At 42.2% G+C, this 17,351-nt stretch overlaps 1 protein-coding gene and 1 long non-coding RNA gene across 2 annotated transcripts in view; one reads left to right on the top strand and one right to left on the bottom strand.

The window, feature by feature from the left end:
* Positions 1 to 10,851, top strand: part of LOC135378055 (uncharacterized) — a 24,650-nt gene extending 13,799 nt beyond the window's left edge. The window contains exon 2 of the long non-coding RNA XR_010418246.1: positions 10,217 to 10,851. This is a non-coding gene — a long non-coding RNA (uncharacterized LOC135378055). The remainder of the gene's footprint in view (positions 1 to 10,216) is intronic.
* On the bottom strand, positions 3,321 to 17,351 carry LOC135378054 (biotin--protein ligase-like). The gene is made up of 10 exons (XM_064610899.1): positions 17,085 to 17,351; positions 16,791 to 17,006; positions 15,627 to 15,980; positions 15,210 to 15,392; positions 14,863 to 15,140; positions 14,216 to 14,271; positions 13,826 to 13,986; positions 13,128 to 13,242; positions 10,569 to 10,785; positions 3,321 to 4,526 (listed from the first exon to the last, which is right to left on the bottom strand). The coding sequence occupies exons 1-10, from the start codon at positions 17,136 to 17,138 to the stop codon at positions 4,361 to 4,363; spliced, it is 1,800 nt and encodes a 599-aa protein (XP_064466969.1). The 5' UTR covers positions 17,139 to 17,351; the 3' UTR covers positions 3,321 to 4,360.

The following is a 17,351-nucleotide window of genomic DNA, read 5'->3' as shown; positions in this document are numbered from 1 at the left end:
CACTGGGCTTTCAGAGGTGAGTTTCTCACCCTGACGGGAGGACATCACGTTCCACGTGACCTTCCGACGCCACTCGCTCAAACGTCGCCCACCTACGCATTGCTGATGAAGGCCCAATAAGGCCGAAACAGCTGTCCAATGCTGGTGTGGCGACGTTTGGGACTTATAAACATATGTTCAACGTGCAGCCAAAGAGCCTATGCTATTTTTTTCACTTAATACTTTACTGGCTTCGCACTGGGCTTTCAGAGGTGAGTTTCTCACCCTGACGGGAGGACATCACGTTCCACGTGACCTTCCGACGCCACTCGCTCAAACGTCGCCCACCTACGCATTGCTGATGAAGGCCCAATAAGGCCGAAACAGCTGTCCAATGCTGGTGTGGCGACGTTTGGGACTTATAAACATATATATATATATATATATATATATATATATATATATATATATACAGTTTTGGTATTACGTATAAAAAACACATTCTCAAAAAGTATTTGTATTAGTATTATAATGCGTGTCTTTGTCTGGAGTGCGTATATTAGTATAATAATAATAATAAAAAACTATTACTGCCCACCCCTGATACCAATTAGCCCACCGTCAAGCTTTGTTCACACAGCATCCTGTACCCCCTCCCCGCACACACACACACACACACACACACATTCGTGCCACATTCCCATAAGGGTGCATTTAAATCTGAAAATAGTGCTTACGTAATCGACCATGTGAGTACTTATACGTACTCTTGTTTATTACAACACTTCTACATGCGCACTTTTCACTTTCGAGTGTCAGTGAGCCACGGAAGCAGCCAAGTAAGTGGAAGGGAAAAATGAACATCAAGGAACTGGTTTTATCCTGCAGTACCTTAGCTCTGCATTTAACTAGAGAAAAATTAAGTTCAGCTAAAAAAAGTCATAACTGCGTTCCCACGTGTTGTTTCCAATGTCTTATTGTTTTTTCATAGTAGGGTTGCCACCTCTTTGTGCGGCAATTAATTCTCGAACTGGGGGTGGGGGAGTGCAGTGTCGGATCCAGTACCCCCCCCCCCCCAAACGTTAGTTTATACATGGGATTTCCCTCTCTCCCACCCCCTCACCCACTACGCGCTCCTACAATGACCCCATTCCTGGCCCCCGTGCGGAATGTCTGATATATAATGAAACTAACTGTTCTCACTTTTCAGACTGAAACACACAAAACACAAACAGACGGACACAACGCAAATATGGAGTCGTAGAAAAAAGCCAGAAAGCGATCAGAAAGTAGCGCAGCGTTGTGGTTAGCGCATTCGACCGGCGATGGAGAGATCTGCCGCTGCTCTCTTGTCTTTTTCGACGACTGCCACATTTCAAAAATTCATCTAATGTAACTCCAATCATAGCTCCAACTATTTTTTTGTTCGACTTTGCTGCCTCCGTGAGGCGACGACGTCGTAATGGCAAGCCATGGTGAAGTTGAATTTTCATTTTCATGCGGTTTTCTCTGTTCATTTTACGTCTTTTTCTGAATTTGATGAGAATGTCGCCTCTCATTTGCTTCTTTTGCCGCCTTTTCTGTTGTCAGGGTTGCCAGTGATTTATCCAGATCCCCTCCCCGTGTCACCCTCACGCAGCTTTTTTTCTGATTTGAGTTCCGTATAATCACAACTTCTCAACATGGACATGCGCAAAATTTGTGAACTAGCTTTCGCAGTAAAATGAAATTGAATTATCTACTCGCACTTCAAAATACACGTTGCATTGGTTAAACATCTACGAAACTACCAAAACTAGGAACTGTGTCACCGGCCAAGATGTGATAGAGCGAAAAGAACGCAGAAGCTGGCAAGGCGAGGCGGGGTTGTGGCACCATGTTGGGAGAGGCGTTGCGCTTATTACGCATTTAAAAATAAATTCTAGGCTCTTCTAGCTGTACATTTTGCCCCGTTCAGTGGTAGTGATATTCGTGGGTTTTGTGCCGACTACGAAGCATGGTGTTTCCGACGTGGCTTTATCAAACTTCATGAAATCACTCAGGGGTGGATCCAAGATTTCAGAGTGGGGTGGTGGGGTCTGGTCCATGACACCATTCTACATACACTGCCAGAAACCAATAGAAGCACATAGTGACGACAGAATTGGGGTAGAGTCAGGAAATCCGGAACCCTCCTCAATCCGCCCCTATAATCACTAAGGCTCTGTCAATCAATTAGAGAATGTGCTCGCGGCTTACGAAGATTGAGACAGAATATTTCCTCGGGATCCAGAAAAAGAACGGCTATTACTGGTACCTGGCTACTGTCATAATCTATCACCTGATAGCTGTGGATAGAAATGATAAGGGTCACCCAGAAGTCGTTTGAAAAGCAGCAGCAGCTTTTCACTGCAGGCTTAGTCTTGTGTCTTGCATTTGTTAACATCGGAATTGTTTTCGCCTTATGTCAAGGTTTCGTCGCATTGCAGTGATTGCCCCAGTGATAATGAAGGGTGGCACTCTTGACACAAATGCACTGTGAAGTAGCCTTTCCCTTAACAACGTGCAAAGCATCCATGTAATGTGGGCAAACACCATTTTTGCCAATAATGGCACTTCGACATTGGCGTCACTAAACGGTACCCTGTTTAGCGACTGTATGACAGCATTTTGGGGTCATTTCGGCCATGTTCTATCTCTACTGGAGAACGTACAGCACCCAGCATTCTTCTTTCCCTTTTTCTGTGAACCACGATTTCCTTCCCCTCAAAGTGGAGAAGGGGGCACAGGTAACATGCAAATTGTCTTCTATGAAAAGACAGCCAGTTGTTGCAATGCAGATAGTACAATGGAAGACAAACAAAATGTGTCTAGGATATTTGGATTTCGAGATGTTCACGTCGCTGGGTGATAGTGATACAGATGTCTGTCTGCAATTTCTGCCACATAACAGCAAGCATTTTTGCATGGCAGTTTCTCATTCTTTTTTGGGAGCAAGTCGTTCCACAACCACCGCTTTCTCTGAATTTGGGACATTAACTCAACTGCAAAATAAACACTGAAAACCTCTGAATTCTCTTAAAACAATAGACTCCAAAAAACACCCTCATAAAACTTGGGACCCTAGTTATTACACAACTTACACTTCCTTCCAGCATTTCCATTATGGTGTAATTGATAAAACCTGAGCACTACTACACAGAGGAGCAGCTAATTGTACCTGAAGGTGCCATTCAGCTAGAAATTCAAATGCTTCTATGAAAGGAAGTGTGAACATTGAAGTGCGTTGTAGGATTTGGACCCAGACTTAGACATAGGAAAGGTGACATGATAGGTAGGTCTGCATTATAGTACCACACAAGAAAATGTATACATTTTCCTTTATTCTTTGGATTTGTAAAAAGTGCTGTACACCCATGAATATGGTTGAATGAGGCAAGTAAATATCTCTGGCTTCTGCTAGACTCCTTACTGATAGTATAATGACTGTGCACCATAATAATGTGCATCATTAATGTGCAGCCATCACTATCGTGAAATATCTGTTCAGTGTCCATATTCAAGGTTGTATTACACCTCTAAAAATAACTCAAGTGTATAAAGGGCGACATCACACAAGTAAACTTTTGCATCAACCATAGAGTGTGCCACACATATGGGTGCTATTACAGTCACTATGTTGTTATAGGTCATGCACTATTGCTGTAATTTGGCATACTAACAAAGTGACAATTATTAGCATTTCATTAATTGGTTTTCTCAAATTTCCTGAGCAGAGATAAGGCCCTACTTGGTGACACGTATAATTGCACATACCCTTGCTTGGTCAAAACTTTTCCTACCATAAATATGAGGGGGAACTTTAATGCAGAATGCGTTCTAACGCTAGTACATTTGCTTGCAAGACTGACCAGACCGTGTGGTCTGATGATGTACATCTCACACCCTGTATGATCTCCTCAGTCTACTTGCAAGTGGCTTATTGGTTAAATGCAATCACATGGAGTTAGTCGGTGGAATCGACGAGCCGATTACAAGATTTGGGACAGTTTTGGATGCCACCTTTGTGAGGAAAATCGAAAAACTTTGCTGCAAGAATTTCATCATTTACTTCGGTATGCATAAACCATAGTGTGTGTACGTGATGAAGATGTTTAAATGCAGGCATAATAGAGCATGTGTGCATAATGAGTGATAATGTAGGTAGAAGAAAGCTTTTTATACACAAATTGTAGGTGTTGTATATTGTGTAGAGATTCCATTAGAAAGCATTCTGCATTGAAAGCGTTTGCACGGAGTGGTAAAGGGGCTGCCATTTTTTATTAGGTATTGCTCTGCTATAATAGCGAATTCTGCATACATGGCATGTTAATTGTGCAATACATCTGGATGTGGTTTTTGTTTACGTGGGTTTCATTATGATGAGGTTATTCATCAAATCAAAACTATTTCCATCAGGTTGAAGCTTGTATTCTTTCCCCATGCTCTCGGCAACGAGGTAACCATATTCATCCAGTCCTTTGATAACAGCCTTGCAGCCCAAGCTTTGCAATGTAACTGTTTGGCCACTGGAAAATAAAATGCAATATATGTAACGAAGCATTGTCACAATGTTAAATTGGCCAGCATGATGCATAGTTGGCAATTACAATTAATATGCATTTCAAATACGTTTGTATAAGCCAGGGATTCTCAAACTAGGTTTTGCGATGACTTGTGTGTGTGTGTGTGGGGGGGGGGGGGTTCCGCAGCCGGTCATCCAGCAATACGGAATGTGTATAACTAACCACACAACGCATCTTCACATGTGCGCTGCAGCATGCAGAGCAGCGATGAGGAAGCTCCACAGGAAAGTTATACACAGCTTTTAACGTTCATACTGTGAAGTATGGATTCATGCCCCATGAAAAGAACTTGCAATGTATTGTTTGCAAGTTTTTGGCAAATAGTTGTATGAATGTGCACAGAATCTACGTTGCAGGTTGGATTGGGTTGTTCTTTGCTATGTTAACAAATACACAAAGATGGGCACAATCTAGCTTAGTAAAGTCGTTAAGAGGGCATACCAGTCTAGGCGCAACTCCGATTCACAATTTTCCAGACACTAGATGGCGCCACGCTCGCCTTGTCACGGCATTCGCCTCCGACTCCAAAATAATCCCCATTATGCACGATTGAGGTCGCGAGTTTAAGGCGGCACGCCCCCTCCGCTGTTTGTTGAGAGGTAAAGTGTCGGAGTTTGAGACGGAGGGTACGCAGTTCGATTCGGGACACTCGCGTCTTTTTGCTTATCTCCTATTGCTGTATGACTACTTTGTTATTTTTATTTTGTTGTTATATATTTATGCTATATTTATTGTTTTCACAAGTCACTGGCGTCTGCACTGATTGATTATGGAATTTTTTATTGCTCTTCGCATTGTCGTACTAGGGCATACAAATGTGATCGGATAGTATGGATGATAATATGGGCAATACACACACAGATGGTATTTTTAACGAAGGTTGCCAGCACTGAGCCTGAGCACTAGTCAACCACCAAATGGAGAAATCGGGAAATGACCACGGAAAAGTTACTTCATATGCTGTCAAAGCTCGCCCGAGATGTCAATATCTCGGAGGGTCTCAACTGGATGTACAAGTGGCTGTATATTAGGCTATAAACATTGCCTGCACACCGCGCCTACAATGCCGGTCTGGAAAAGCTAGTGCCCGAAACAGTATTTTACACTTCTATTATTCATGCAAAAATGACATTTTGGGATATATATTTCTGGTAAGTAAGTATTACGAGATATCTGAATTCATTTTCAAGGCGTTGGTGCAAAATACTTTTCAAAATCTCCGTTGCAAAATAAACTGCTTATTATTACCCGGAAACTTCAGTAATATATTTTAGAGACTCCTTTTCCCCCTGTTTCCCCTTTTTTTTCTTTCACTTTACACCAGCCCAGAAAAATGACATCAATGGAGAATCCTCAGTGACAGGGACCTTCCCTTTTGTCTTGGCTGGTCGCCCTCGAAGGAAGGGGAATAAAGGTTTTGGGTCATCACACACGAAACCAGCCAGAGAGATAGGGAAAGGTCGAACGGCGGGGCCTCGGAGCGGGAGTTGCGATACTTCCAACAGACTGTTTCTTTTTTTTCCTGGACGCCAAGAAGAACGATGCGACAAATAATAAAAGGACATAGAGTAATAAAATAATAATAACAGTCAGTTGACAACATCACAGGTTCTTGTTTCAGGGTAGGAAAAAGTGCAGTTCGACCTCCTTATATTTCATGTGGAACAAGAAAATATATGTTTTTTTTTGTAAAAACTCCTGGAGCGTAACTTTTTTCCTCCAGATTTCGTCGTGTTGGACGCTGAGGGCTCAGTGAATTCAATCCAAACTTGAAAACGTGTAATTCGGTCGTGGAAAGAGCTGAAGAACGGGACACCTTGTCAGCCAAGTTTATGCGTATTTTTGGCAAATCCCTATTCTTGTAAGGCAACACGGACACAGATGGAATTACAAAATGGGGGTTTCCAGTGATGACGCTGAGCGCTAGTCAATTGCCAACTGATGGAATGATCATGGAGAAGTTATTTGATATAATCAAAGCTCGCTCGAGAGGCCGGCTTTTCGGAGGCTATCACCTCGCTGTATTAGCAGCTGTATAATAGGCTCTAAAGAATGGATGGACCCCACGCTTACGATGTCTTACACTGGGTTCTGAAAAAACTGGTAAAAAAAAGTATTTTTTTCCTACATCCGCTTACACCCCAAGCCCTGGAATACAGCCATAATTAGGCATTAGGTGTACCACGAAATAAAGTGATCGAAACCCCCTTTCCAATTTAAGCTACTGTAAATAAATGTTATCTGACTATAAAATGCACAGTCGTGTTCGGGAAACTGCCAACAGCACACTTCAAGTAACCTGAACATGAAAATGCAAACACCGAACTTGTACTAACCTAATAATAAACTAACCAATGTGTCTGCCCTGCTAAGCCTAATGGCCGCTAAAATGTGGCTTTCGTTTGCTAAAATGACTTGGACAGGCATTGAAATTTCGTGAATTTGTGTGATTAAATAGTGATGTCGGATTTTTAAACACGGCATATCATGTTACGAAGCAATCGAACATTCTCGTTGATTTTCCTTATTTCGAGAACGCGAATTTGGGTTCCGGAAAAAATTGTCCCCCCCAAAAAAAGGTCCCTGACTGCGTGGGCGGAAAAAATGGACATGCGGGGTTCCGTGCACCGAAAAATACAGGAGCATCATTGTGAACAACTGAGGAAACACATCATAGCCGATCAAGTGCTATCATTTGCCCTCATTATTTGTTGAAATTGGGAGACAGGCTTTTTTTTAATTAACATTGGTGTTAATGAACAATAAAAGCTGCAAGCCACTGAACGAGGAACACAAAAGCGGTTACATTCGCTGCACTGCTGTGCGGATTGCATCTCTTCTTTCTGTTCCTCTCTCCCTCTATTTTATTTTGCAGAGTACAGACAATGCAGCGAGATTAGAAAGCAATTCTCCAGCAACAAATAAGTCTTGACTATGACGGGGTGATTCACCACTGGTGGTTCCCCAAGGTCCTGCTACCTTCTACGTATTCCTGGCAGATATGTTGGAAAAATGGTAGCCGTGTTTTTTTTTATAAAAGGAAGTACTACAGAATAGTGAGCAAAATGGCACAAATGGTCTGTGTGCTCGTGGCTCCCTCCTTCCTCGTTCGACACACTATGGAGTTTTGCGTAGAGCATACAGCCGACGCGTGATCGCCTCCATGTGTGGAACATTACTCCGACGAATATCTGCCCATACTGCGCCGGCGTGGAGACCAACCGTCATGTACTCTTCGACTGCCGCATAGCCCGCATATTCTGGCAGCTAGTCAGGCGGCATACAAACATTATGTGTTCGTTCAATAAATCTCTCCCACACAAAAATGCACATTACCTTCTGTATTTGTACCATTGAAAGGGAACGCATATGCTCACTGGGTGGTGCTCCTTATCTCCTAATCGTATTTTCCTATTGTTGGTCAGACACAGATTTTGCAGTTGCATCACTTCTCCATTTATTGTTGTTGTTGTTCTATGTTGATGAACTGTATCCTCAGCAGAAGCGGAGTTGTAAGGACAATGAAACAATGAATAAGTGGGTGTACAGCTTTTATTGTCCATAAAGACCCGCACAGAAAAGATGCAGGGGACAACTGTAAAACCCGTGTCTGACCAACAGTAGAAAAACACTAGCATCGAGCGAACGATATCACTAGCAAACTAGTGCAGCGAATTATATCGATTTTATGTTGCGGATTAAATGGAATTTCAGGAAATCGGGAAAGCGAATGATAACACTCGGTCGCCTGTGCTTCATCGGCTATCTGCTGGTCAAGTGCAGCTTTCCCTATGCAACACCAGATGGCGACATGGTCCCCAGCCAGTAGAGGACCTTAGTTTTTACGTTTTTGCGTGAAAGAAGAAAGTCGTAATTATGTCATTTTGGTGTCTATAGTTTCCTGAAAGATGAAAGTCGTAGTTATATCATTTTGGTGTCTATAGTTTCCTGAAACATTTTTAAGTCTGTTCTGACCAACGGTTCCTCTTGCCTCTCAACGGTCTTCCCTGCTCGCGGTAGAAATAAAAAATACATCTTGACAGAGAGGCAACGAAAATAATGATTTTTTTTTTCCATCTTTACGAGACCATCATAAAAAAATCAAGCAAACTTCGGAGTTCTGGACTTCAGAACCGACCCATTTGGCTTTCTCTTTTCAATGGGACTGCCAGTGTTAATAGCTGTCGATTAGTTTTCGAGAAAAAGCATAAATCGCCCTCCATAGAAAATACATGGGTACGGTGAGCTGGTATGCCCTCTTAAAGACAAACTTTAAAGAGGACAAAAGACCTGGAATAACTTTCACGCAGAGTCTATGCTGCTTCTTTGGTAACAAACCTGTTCACTACCTAGGATGTATGAACATAAGTGCTAGTGACGAGGGCAGTGAAAAATATATTAACCATAAGGAACCACAAAGCTGAATTAAACTTTTTTTTTTAAATTCCGTGTTAGCATCGTGAAGCAACTGTGGTTATGAGCGGCGTACAGATATGGACAGATGGAGAGAGGACAGCAGGAAGGAGTGGGGGACAGAGGGGGTTAGTATCCGTCCTGGGCAGACTTCAGGGGGAACTGTGCCAACATTCGTCTGGAAAGTCTTCGGAAAACCCAGGGAAAACCTCAGACACCACAGCCGGTGAGACAGGAGAAATAAAAACTAGGGGGACACATGGCTCAGATGGGGCAGTGTCTCGAACCTAGCACAGATGGCGTTGGCATCATCAGGGGCCATGCGCTAGCGCATTACAGTTAAGTATGGTGATGCCTTTACTTTAAACAAGAAAATGTCCCATGCCTGCATGGGGGCTACCACTCCTTCCAGTAAAACCTAATGCTCTTCTCATAGAAAAATAATAACGAAAGAACGAAGCATGAAGTCAGAGTAACCATTTAATATGTAAGCTTTCGGGCAGAGCCTGCCCTTCTGCCTTCGTGCTTCATTCTTTGGTTATTGTTTTTCTTGACGACATTTCAACAAGCTGGACTATGTATTGTTTTACCCTCTTGCTCTTCTCATAACATGAAAAAATTCAATCAACTGAGTGTTGAGTGCACTCCGACAGAGGCACTGCAAGTTCCTAGAAACGAAATCTGGTTTTGACTTTAGTGGAATGTTTGACCATAATATTTTCACAGAAGAAATGTGAGCATGGCACATCTGTAGAACTCATAGATGTTTGATCCCCATGTGCACAGGATGCCCTTTGCTGTATACATCACGAGGTGATGAAGGATGTGAGCACACATCTTACATGACAGGAGTGAAAAAAGGCCACCCATTTCCTGCGAACATCACACATAAGTGTGGTGCATCTTACATTTTTCTTTCGGTGTCCTCTTTTTAGCATAACGATCACTACTGAATTACACATCAAGCGATTCGAAATCATGATTCTATATAAAGATTGCAAGAAAGACTCGGCACAAATAAAAAACAATAGAAGGCAACAAATGAATGAAATGCAGCAATAAGATTGCTCTCACTGTTATGCTGTATTTCTGTACTATTAAAAAGTGATGCAGTATGTAATGTGCTGTGTGGTATGTTCAACAACAGAATTGTACTTTCCTTATTAATATTAGTAATTTACTTTTTGTGTACATTAGCTTTTTTTTTTTCTTTTTGACAGGAGTGAAGATGCCAGCTCATGAACACAGAAATTATGTGGTGGAAGGAACAAACCTACAATGTTTTTCTACAAAAAGGAAAGAAGAAAACATGCTAGCAAAGATGACAAGTAATAGGAACCAAGTTCCAAGGTGCCAAGTTCAGAATACTTTGTGGTGTTGCCAAAAAAAGCAGCACATCTCAAATTTTCATTAGTCAATTTAATAGCTGGTCCATGGTTGTTCTGTTTGATTGAGGCTAACAGCAAGATCAACTTCGAGTATGTTTTCGAGGTATTTGAGGTTGTTTTTCACCCTCATCAATTATGTTTGTTTTAGGCAGATTCCATGCGTCACGAAAAATATTTCACTCACCTATGAAGCCAGAACCTATAGTAATCTTGTAACACAGAACTGATCTGTCCACTTTGGAAATGGGCAATGAGGAGCTCTAGTTCATTCAGTGTTCTTGCAACGACTTCTTCAGGCAGCAGCTGCTGTGGTGCTGGCATGTGTCTATTCTCTGCCACCACTTTGGCAACATCGTTTATGCATACTGTTGGCTGACTATTTGACACATTAATGCCACAACCTTTAAGTACAGAGGGAAATAATTATTTATATTCACCAGCATATAGTAAAGGGACTATGAACAGACTTTGCAGAGCCTTGTGATCAATTTTGGTACATTCATGGGCATATTACATTTCCCATACAAACTGTAAGCCATCCTATCTTAGACTGACACACACCTTGGGTGTACATAGACACACATAATGCACATAATGGGGGAGGGGGGGGGGGGGGTAGCACGAGGTATTAATTAATGTTGTGCACTGGAGATTTCATTGCTAACGACTGTATTGCGATTAATCTACGTCATAGTCACTATCGGGTGGAGCTGCGACACACTATCGTTGCTTCCGTCAACCGCAATTTCGAAGACGCCTCGTCAACTGGCTCTCCACACCTGTAGTGCTTCACTTCGTCACATTTTGGAAACATCTTCTGGAAATAGCGGTCACACGTGGTCGCTTACGTGCCGCGGAAGGTTGTGCTGAACCAGAAAGCCCATTAACAGGTACTTGGCACGTGTGCAGAATGCGTGCAGGTATTTCTTCTTCTGTTTGGAGAGTGCCATCGCGGGAAATGAAACTACTGCACGAGACTGGACCGACCATAGGACGATAGCACGTCTTCTCGAGAAACACGGGCACGATGAAACACATGACCTGCCACGTGGTTCGCTGCTCACTTCCTTACCCCTTTGTTGGGGTTCCGCCAACCCAGCCTTCCACGAAAAACGTGTTACGGGCTGTCTAATTATTCAGGAATACGTTTGGCTACTTTTTCAATAAAAATGAGAGAGAAAACCCAAGGCCCCAGTTTTTCGGGAGGTTGGATGGCGCGTCCGTACAATCGGGAGACTGAACGAAATTCGGGAGACTTGGCAGGTATGTGTATGTAATATAACATAGATGCAAGGTGTAACGAGTTAAGAGGGGGAAATGTATCTTGCTAGAACTGCTATTAGCCGAGCCAAATTAATCACCAAGATGTATAGAACCGGATATTACAAAGCCCTTCAATTTTGCGACCTCAGTTTTCTCGTGAATTGTGTACAGGGCACATATTCGAAGCCACTAAAATTTTGAAATTCTAATTGCTAAAAGTTGTGGCTTAATAGGCTTCCTTCGTGATGAGTTCAAGACTGTCCGTAGCACATTTGATAAAATCGACATTGCATATGGTTATGCTGTAGAGCAGTTCAAATGGTTACCAGTAGTTACCAGATTGAGGTGTCAAATCTTGCTAGACATTTTCGTGTACCTTTAAAATTCGTGAAAATTATGGGCTCACAAACAATAAAGGTTTTAGAGTATTTGCTTCACACAGACTTGAGGTTGAAAGGAAATGCGTATTGAGAAAATTGATGAACATTTAGGAACTATTGTGATATATTGACATGAAGTGAGATTCAGCTCAATGGAACAAACCCTGAAGCGTGAATGTGGAGAGGGAATATGTGGTTTTCAGAGTGCATATGTACAGGCCCTGCTTCCCTTTCTCAACAATGTTAGACAAGAAAAATAGAAAATTCCTGTGAAAACAATTATGAGCGGCAGTCTCCACTTCAATGTTTCACCAGCCTTTTTATGTGAAATATATCTCTTTGGACTGAAACCTTAGGTATAATTACAGGGTAATAAACACAGAATACAAATAAACAGTTCGACTTGTAAGTCAATTTTGGACCATTTCCTTCATGTGAGAGATGCGGGTCTCCCTTTTGATCTCGGAAGACGCCCTCTAAAGGTGAAGGGACAACCAATGACACTTGCAGTAGAAATGGCACAGATCCTATACAGCTTAACACTACAGATCACAACAGCACATCACCTCGCAACATGCGTTATATTATGCAACTAATTGATCTTAAAGAGAAGGGGAAGTATGATGTAGTGGCTGAGCTCCAAACCATGAAAAAAAAGTGGGAGAGGACTCCTCTTGAAGAGCAAAGGAGAGGGTGTGTCTTCTATCCCAGTAACAATAATGTAATAAAAGGTGTAATCAGCTCAGTGGATAAAACATTTGTTTTCAAAGCAAAATATTACACTATACTGGGAAGCACTGGTCAGTGCAAGAAGGAAAAAACAAAAATTAGGACAAACATATGAGTCATTGTATGGTATGTCATGTGGATTGTACTGTAATGACAAGTGGGAGAGCTAACACACTGGCTAATGAAATAAATGCTGAATAATTTTATAACTGCGCTACAGAAACCATTGACACATGCACACACACAAAAAAGAAGCCTGCTCAGATGCTCAAAGCACTTTGCTAGAAGAACGTTTTAGAGGCTACCCATCGTATTTGACATAGGGCATGTAATTATCCAATTAATCAATTTGGAACAAAACCAATCCTTACCAATATAACAGCACATTTCATTTCTGTTAAGTGTAGATGAAACCAATATGCCACCAATTTTTGAATGGCTACCATAGTAGATATCATTTGGCCATTTTATCCTAACGTTGACCAGCTGAAACAAAAATAATTAAATCAATATGTACTGCACCTATAGATGTACAGTGCTGGACAAAAGTTTACAAAACACGCTCCGGTGAATTCGTTCCCCAGAGTGACACACTAGCAGCGACTGGTACCATACAGACTTGCAAGCAGGTGACTGAGTTACCTAGGCACATGTCTGTAATTCCACGCGATCCTATTTGCTGCTACAGTGTGCTTCTGGAGAAGGAATGCGCTGGAGCGTGTTCCGTAAACTTTTGTCCAGCAATGTAATATCAAAAATCAATGGAAACACAGCGCAAGAGTGTATCAATGTCATCAGTTTTGTAAAATACTTCCACTAAAAAGCAGTGTTACTACTTTTCGGGCTTAGAGGCTTGGCAGAGAGCTTATCAATGGAATCAGCCCGACAAAATAATGAAGTTCAATGTGGCATTCTTAGCTGTCTAAAAATATTTCAAATTTGTGCAGAACAACAAGTAATGCACAATGTGAGGTTGAAAAATGCAAGAAGAAAGAAAAACAAAAGAAAAACGCAATGATAAAAGCATGACCCCGACAGAAACATCACTTCTGGAGTGGCAAGAGCTTACTTCATATCCCTTTGCACTACGCACTGCCTTGGTAATAGCTAGAGCAGCCAGGTGCTGTATGAAGGAGCTGCGACTGCCAAGCAAGGACCGTAAGGAAATGTGTACACACACTGTGAACATGGCACAACCTGCTGGACCAAGCCACGCATTCCCGCTACGACCTGAAGCAATAAAGGGTGAGCGTGTAGGAATATACAGAAATATTGTAGCGTATCAATATAAGTACATGTCATTGGCAATAAATAAATGGTAATGAACAGTGGGCCTTCAGGCATTCTATTTTATATATTCTGGGTTTGATCTTCAGACTCAAGAAAATGTTACCTCTGTCTCACGTACACTAACTCACAATTTCATTTGTTCACTTCAATTTGTTCATCAAAGACTAACCTTTGCCTTGTAGCTGACGTGTTGCAACTGCAAGTGAGCCATGTGCATTTTGTAACCTGAAATTTGTATTGCAAATTTTAATGCAACAGAAACAACAAAACAGTCATGCTAAAGCAGAGCCTCTGCGCGGTCAATACAGGGCATTATTGTACATATTATGGATAACAATGCAAAAAATTTATGACTTCAAAATGTATCTGCAATGTTGCTTGCAAGCCACAGTCTAGAAATACAGGAACAGTGCAAATATAAGATATGTATCAGGTTACATGAGATGACCTTGCACATTCTGAGGTACAGCCACGAGTCATCAAAACCAAATTAGAAGAGGTGAGGTCAGAGGTGCATTGTTAAGGTGACATGAAGGCAGGACTGGTGAGGGGCACGAGGATGAGGGAGGTGAGTAAACTAAGCTTGTTGTTATTACTGCGAGGTAGGGCATCGTCCAATTGCTTTTTCTGAGTTTAGTCTTTTCGAAGAGCTGGGACATTAACCATGAAAATTATTATGAATTATTAACTTTAGTTGATTACTAGATTAACTGAGCAAAACGGCACTATAGTTTCAGAATCGACCGTGACGGATACGATAGTCCCTTTAACAGGCACCACTACAAAACTGAAATGCTGTATACAAACGATACTTACCCTTTAATAGTCTGCATCGTAGTAGTTGCATTTTCTACAAAAAGGACAGCTCGGCCAAGACTTGTTGTTTGAAGCATATCGAAGTACGCTTGGTGATTGAAGGAACTAATATGTCGCATCTGGTTTGTAGGTGATGCACAAATAGGAAGGAAGCATTCGGTCGCTCTTACGTCTGTAATGGGATCAGTCAACACGTAGCGGAATGTTGTTCCTTCAGTTACAATCTCATTGTTTTTGCAGTGGGACTGTATTTCCAACAACAGAGAGCTAAGTTCAGCCTGCAACAACATGCAAATACATGACGAAGTAGAAAAATGATATTACCGAGAATGAACGGTGAGGCCTACCTGTGTAGCTGCAAAAAGGTGACCCACAGTAAGACTGTATGAAGGTTTTGGTTCACAGTTTACTTTCAATCTTGTTGACAACAGATATCGTAGCATAGATATTCTAGCTTCATTGGATTGTTTCAGTTTGGAGAAAGTGGCTTCAGATGTGGAGAAATATAGAGGATCAACCTCCAGGTGTACCTGAAGCACAAAAGCTTGTTGGGCATGGGAACTACTGTCTACTGTAATCAGAGCTGTAGCACCTAAATGTTTTCATGCAAATGCATAGTTGTTCCTGATATGTATTCACACACAGAGTGCAAAAATTTGTATCAGGACATGATTCACTTCCCAGAAATACTGGCAAACCATTATATACGCAAGTTGTACATAGGTACCATGATATACGCAGATGTACTTCCGAAGCAAGCTCACCTGTGAAAGGATTAGTACCCCTTTGCTGCTGTTGCACCGAACTTCATAAAGAACAGGCTGTCCTCTATCATCCTCTGCAAGACTAGTGCCACGAACATTATCGTCCAGTCCGTACCGTATGCGGCCATGCATAATGGAAGCACTTGTGAAGTTTCTGCACCGAACTGTAACTGGCTGCAGTTCAGACAAAGGTTCTTCGAAGCGTATGCCTGGAAACCTGATCTTTGACGACACTACCAGTAGCCTACCACCACGAAGATAATACTCCAGAAATATCCGGCTGGCTGTGTAACTTGGCTCCGTGCATGCAACAATTAGCACTCGTGTATTCTGCAGCCACGGAGTAGTGTTTATCTGCAAATGTGTAGGAATAAAACAAAGGTGAAATTTAAACAGGTTTATCCATGTCCGGTTATACAAAGGTAGAAAATCCATAAGATAAGATAAGGAGCCTCAGGACAGGATCAGCTGACATCTTGAACAGAGACTATCTATCTTCTGGGCACTATCCTCATCATTGGCATGGTATTTAAAATGTTAGCGATGACGTCTTAAAGGATTGATTCATGGGCATTATAGCTCAACAGCATGCGTGGATAGGGAAAATCCAAAAGTAATGGTAAAAATCTAGTTGGATTTTTCCAATCCACACATGCATTGACCTATAATACCCATAACCCCTTTAACATGTCATCTATAACCCTTTAAATGCCATGCCAGTGATGAGGATTGTGCCTGGTCTCTGTACAAAATATCGGCAACTGGCTTCGATGGTTAAGTTGGTAGCGTTTTTGTCTGCCTATCTCAAGGTTGTGGGTTCGAACCCTGCTGAGGATGCCAGCAACTTGGTGATAGGGTACGAGTTGCTTTGACATGCAGTCTTCCATGTGCTGAGCTTCTGGAGCGCGTTAAAGAACCCTCAGGTGCGCAAAATTACTCCACAGTCTGACCACTGACCGTTCATGATCACTGTTTTATCGCAACAGAAGCCACGAATTATTATTGAAAATATCAGCAGCTCTCGTCATGAGGCTCTTTCTTTAAGACTATGTGTTTAAGTAATGCAGTTATGTGACCCATTTTATCCCTCTGGACAGTAATGTACTTCTGTATACCCTTGCCACTGCATTTTCTCGCCGGTTTCCTTGTTCAAGGAATACGTACCTGACGCTCGGAAAGCATGTACACTGTGTACGTGTCTGGGTTGACGCACATGTCCAAAGTCTGTTTCACTGCGTTATAGAGCGGATGCGGACAGCTTGGATCCTCGCCTGTGAACACGAGCACATTCGGGGGCTTGGAATGTGGCATATCGGCGTGATTCAGGAACTCCTTGAGGCCTGAGCCACCTACAGATGCGGTCACGCCACGCAAAGGTAGCTGCACGACAGAAAAACATATCACAAACCGCAACGACTTTATTTTGACAACAAGTTCGGTGATGTGAAATGATCTCACCAGGAAGTATGATGAGGACCTCGACGCTATTCGACGAATTGTGTAGAGGAGCATTGAATCATACGTACTTCAGGAAGTCCCCAACGTTACACCATTCCAACATTTATCTCAACATCGCAGTCAAGTGGTCAAGTAGCTCAAGGGCTCAAGCTGGCTCAAGCAGCTCAAGTACAACATAATACAAGCAGCAAGCACACGTTTTCGTAACTGAGTGACTCAGTGTTGCCAACAAGTGCGGCCATTCGCCACTTTTTCTCGATCTGAAGT

This window comes from Ornithodoros turicata, chromosome 1 (genome assembly GCF_037126465.1).
Source record: "Ornithodoros turicata isolate Travis chromosome 1, ASM3712646v1, whole genome shotgun sequence".
Taxonomy (NCBI): domain Eukaryota; kingdom Metazoa; phylum Arthropoda; class Arachnida; order Ixodida; family Argasidae; genus Ornithodoros; species Ornithodoros turicata.
This window is presented reverse-complemented; position numbering and strand designations above follow the sequence as displayed.

Bases quoted from the DNA above. Each gene is read 5' to 3' on its own strand.
- LOC135378054 (XM_064610899.1), bottom strand. From the start codon at position 17,138: ATGCTCCTCTACACAATTCGTCGAATAGCGTCGAGGTCCTCATCATAC. The intron at 13,987-14,215 runs GTTAGTCTTTGA...TTATTGCTTCAG, and splicing joins ACGTCAGCTACAAGGCAAAG to GTCGTAGCGGGAATGCGTGG. The intron at 4,527-10,568 runs GTGAGTGAAATA...TTTATTTTCCAG, and splicing joins TATAGGTTCTGGCTTCATAG to TGGCCAAACAGTTACATTGC.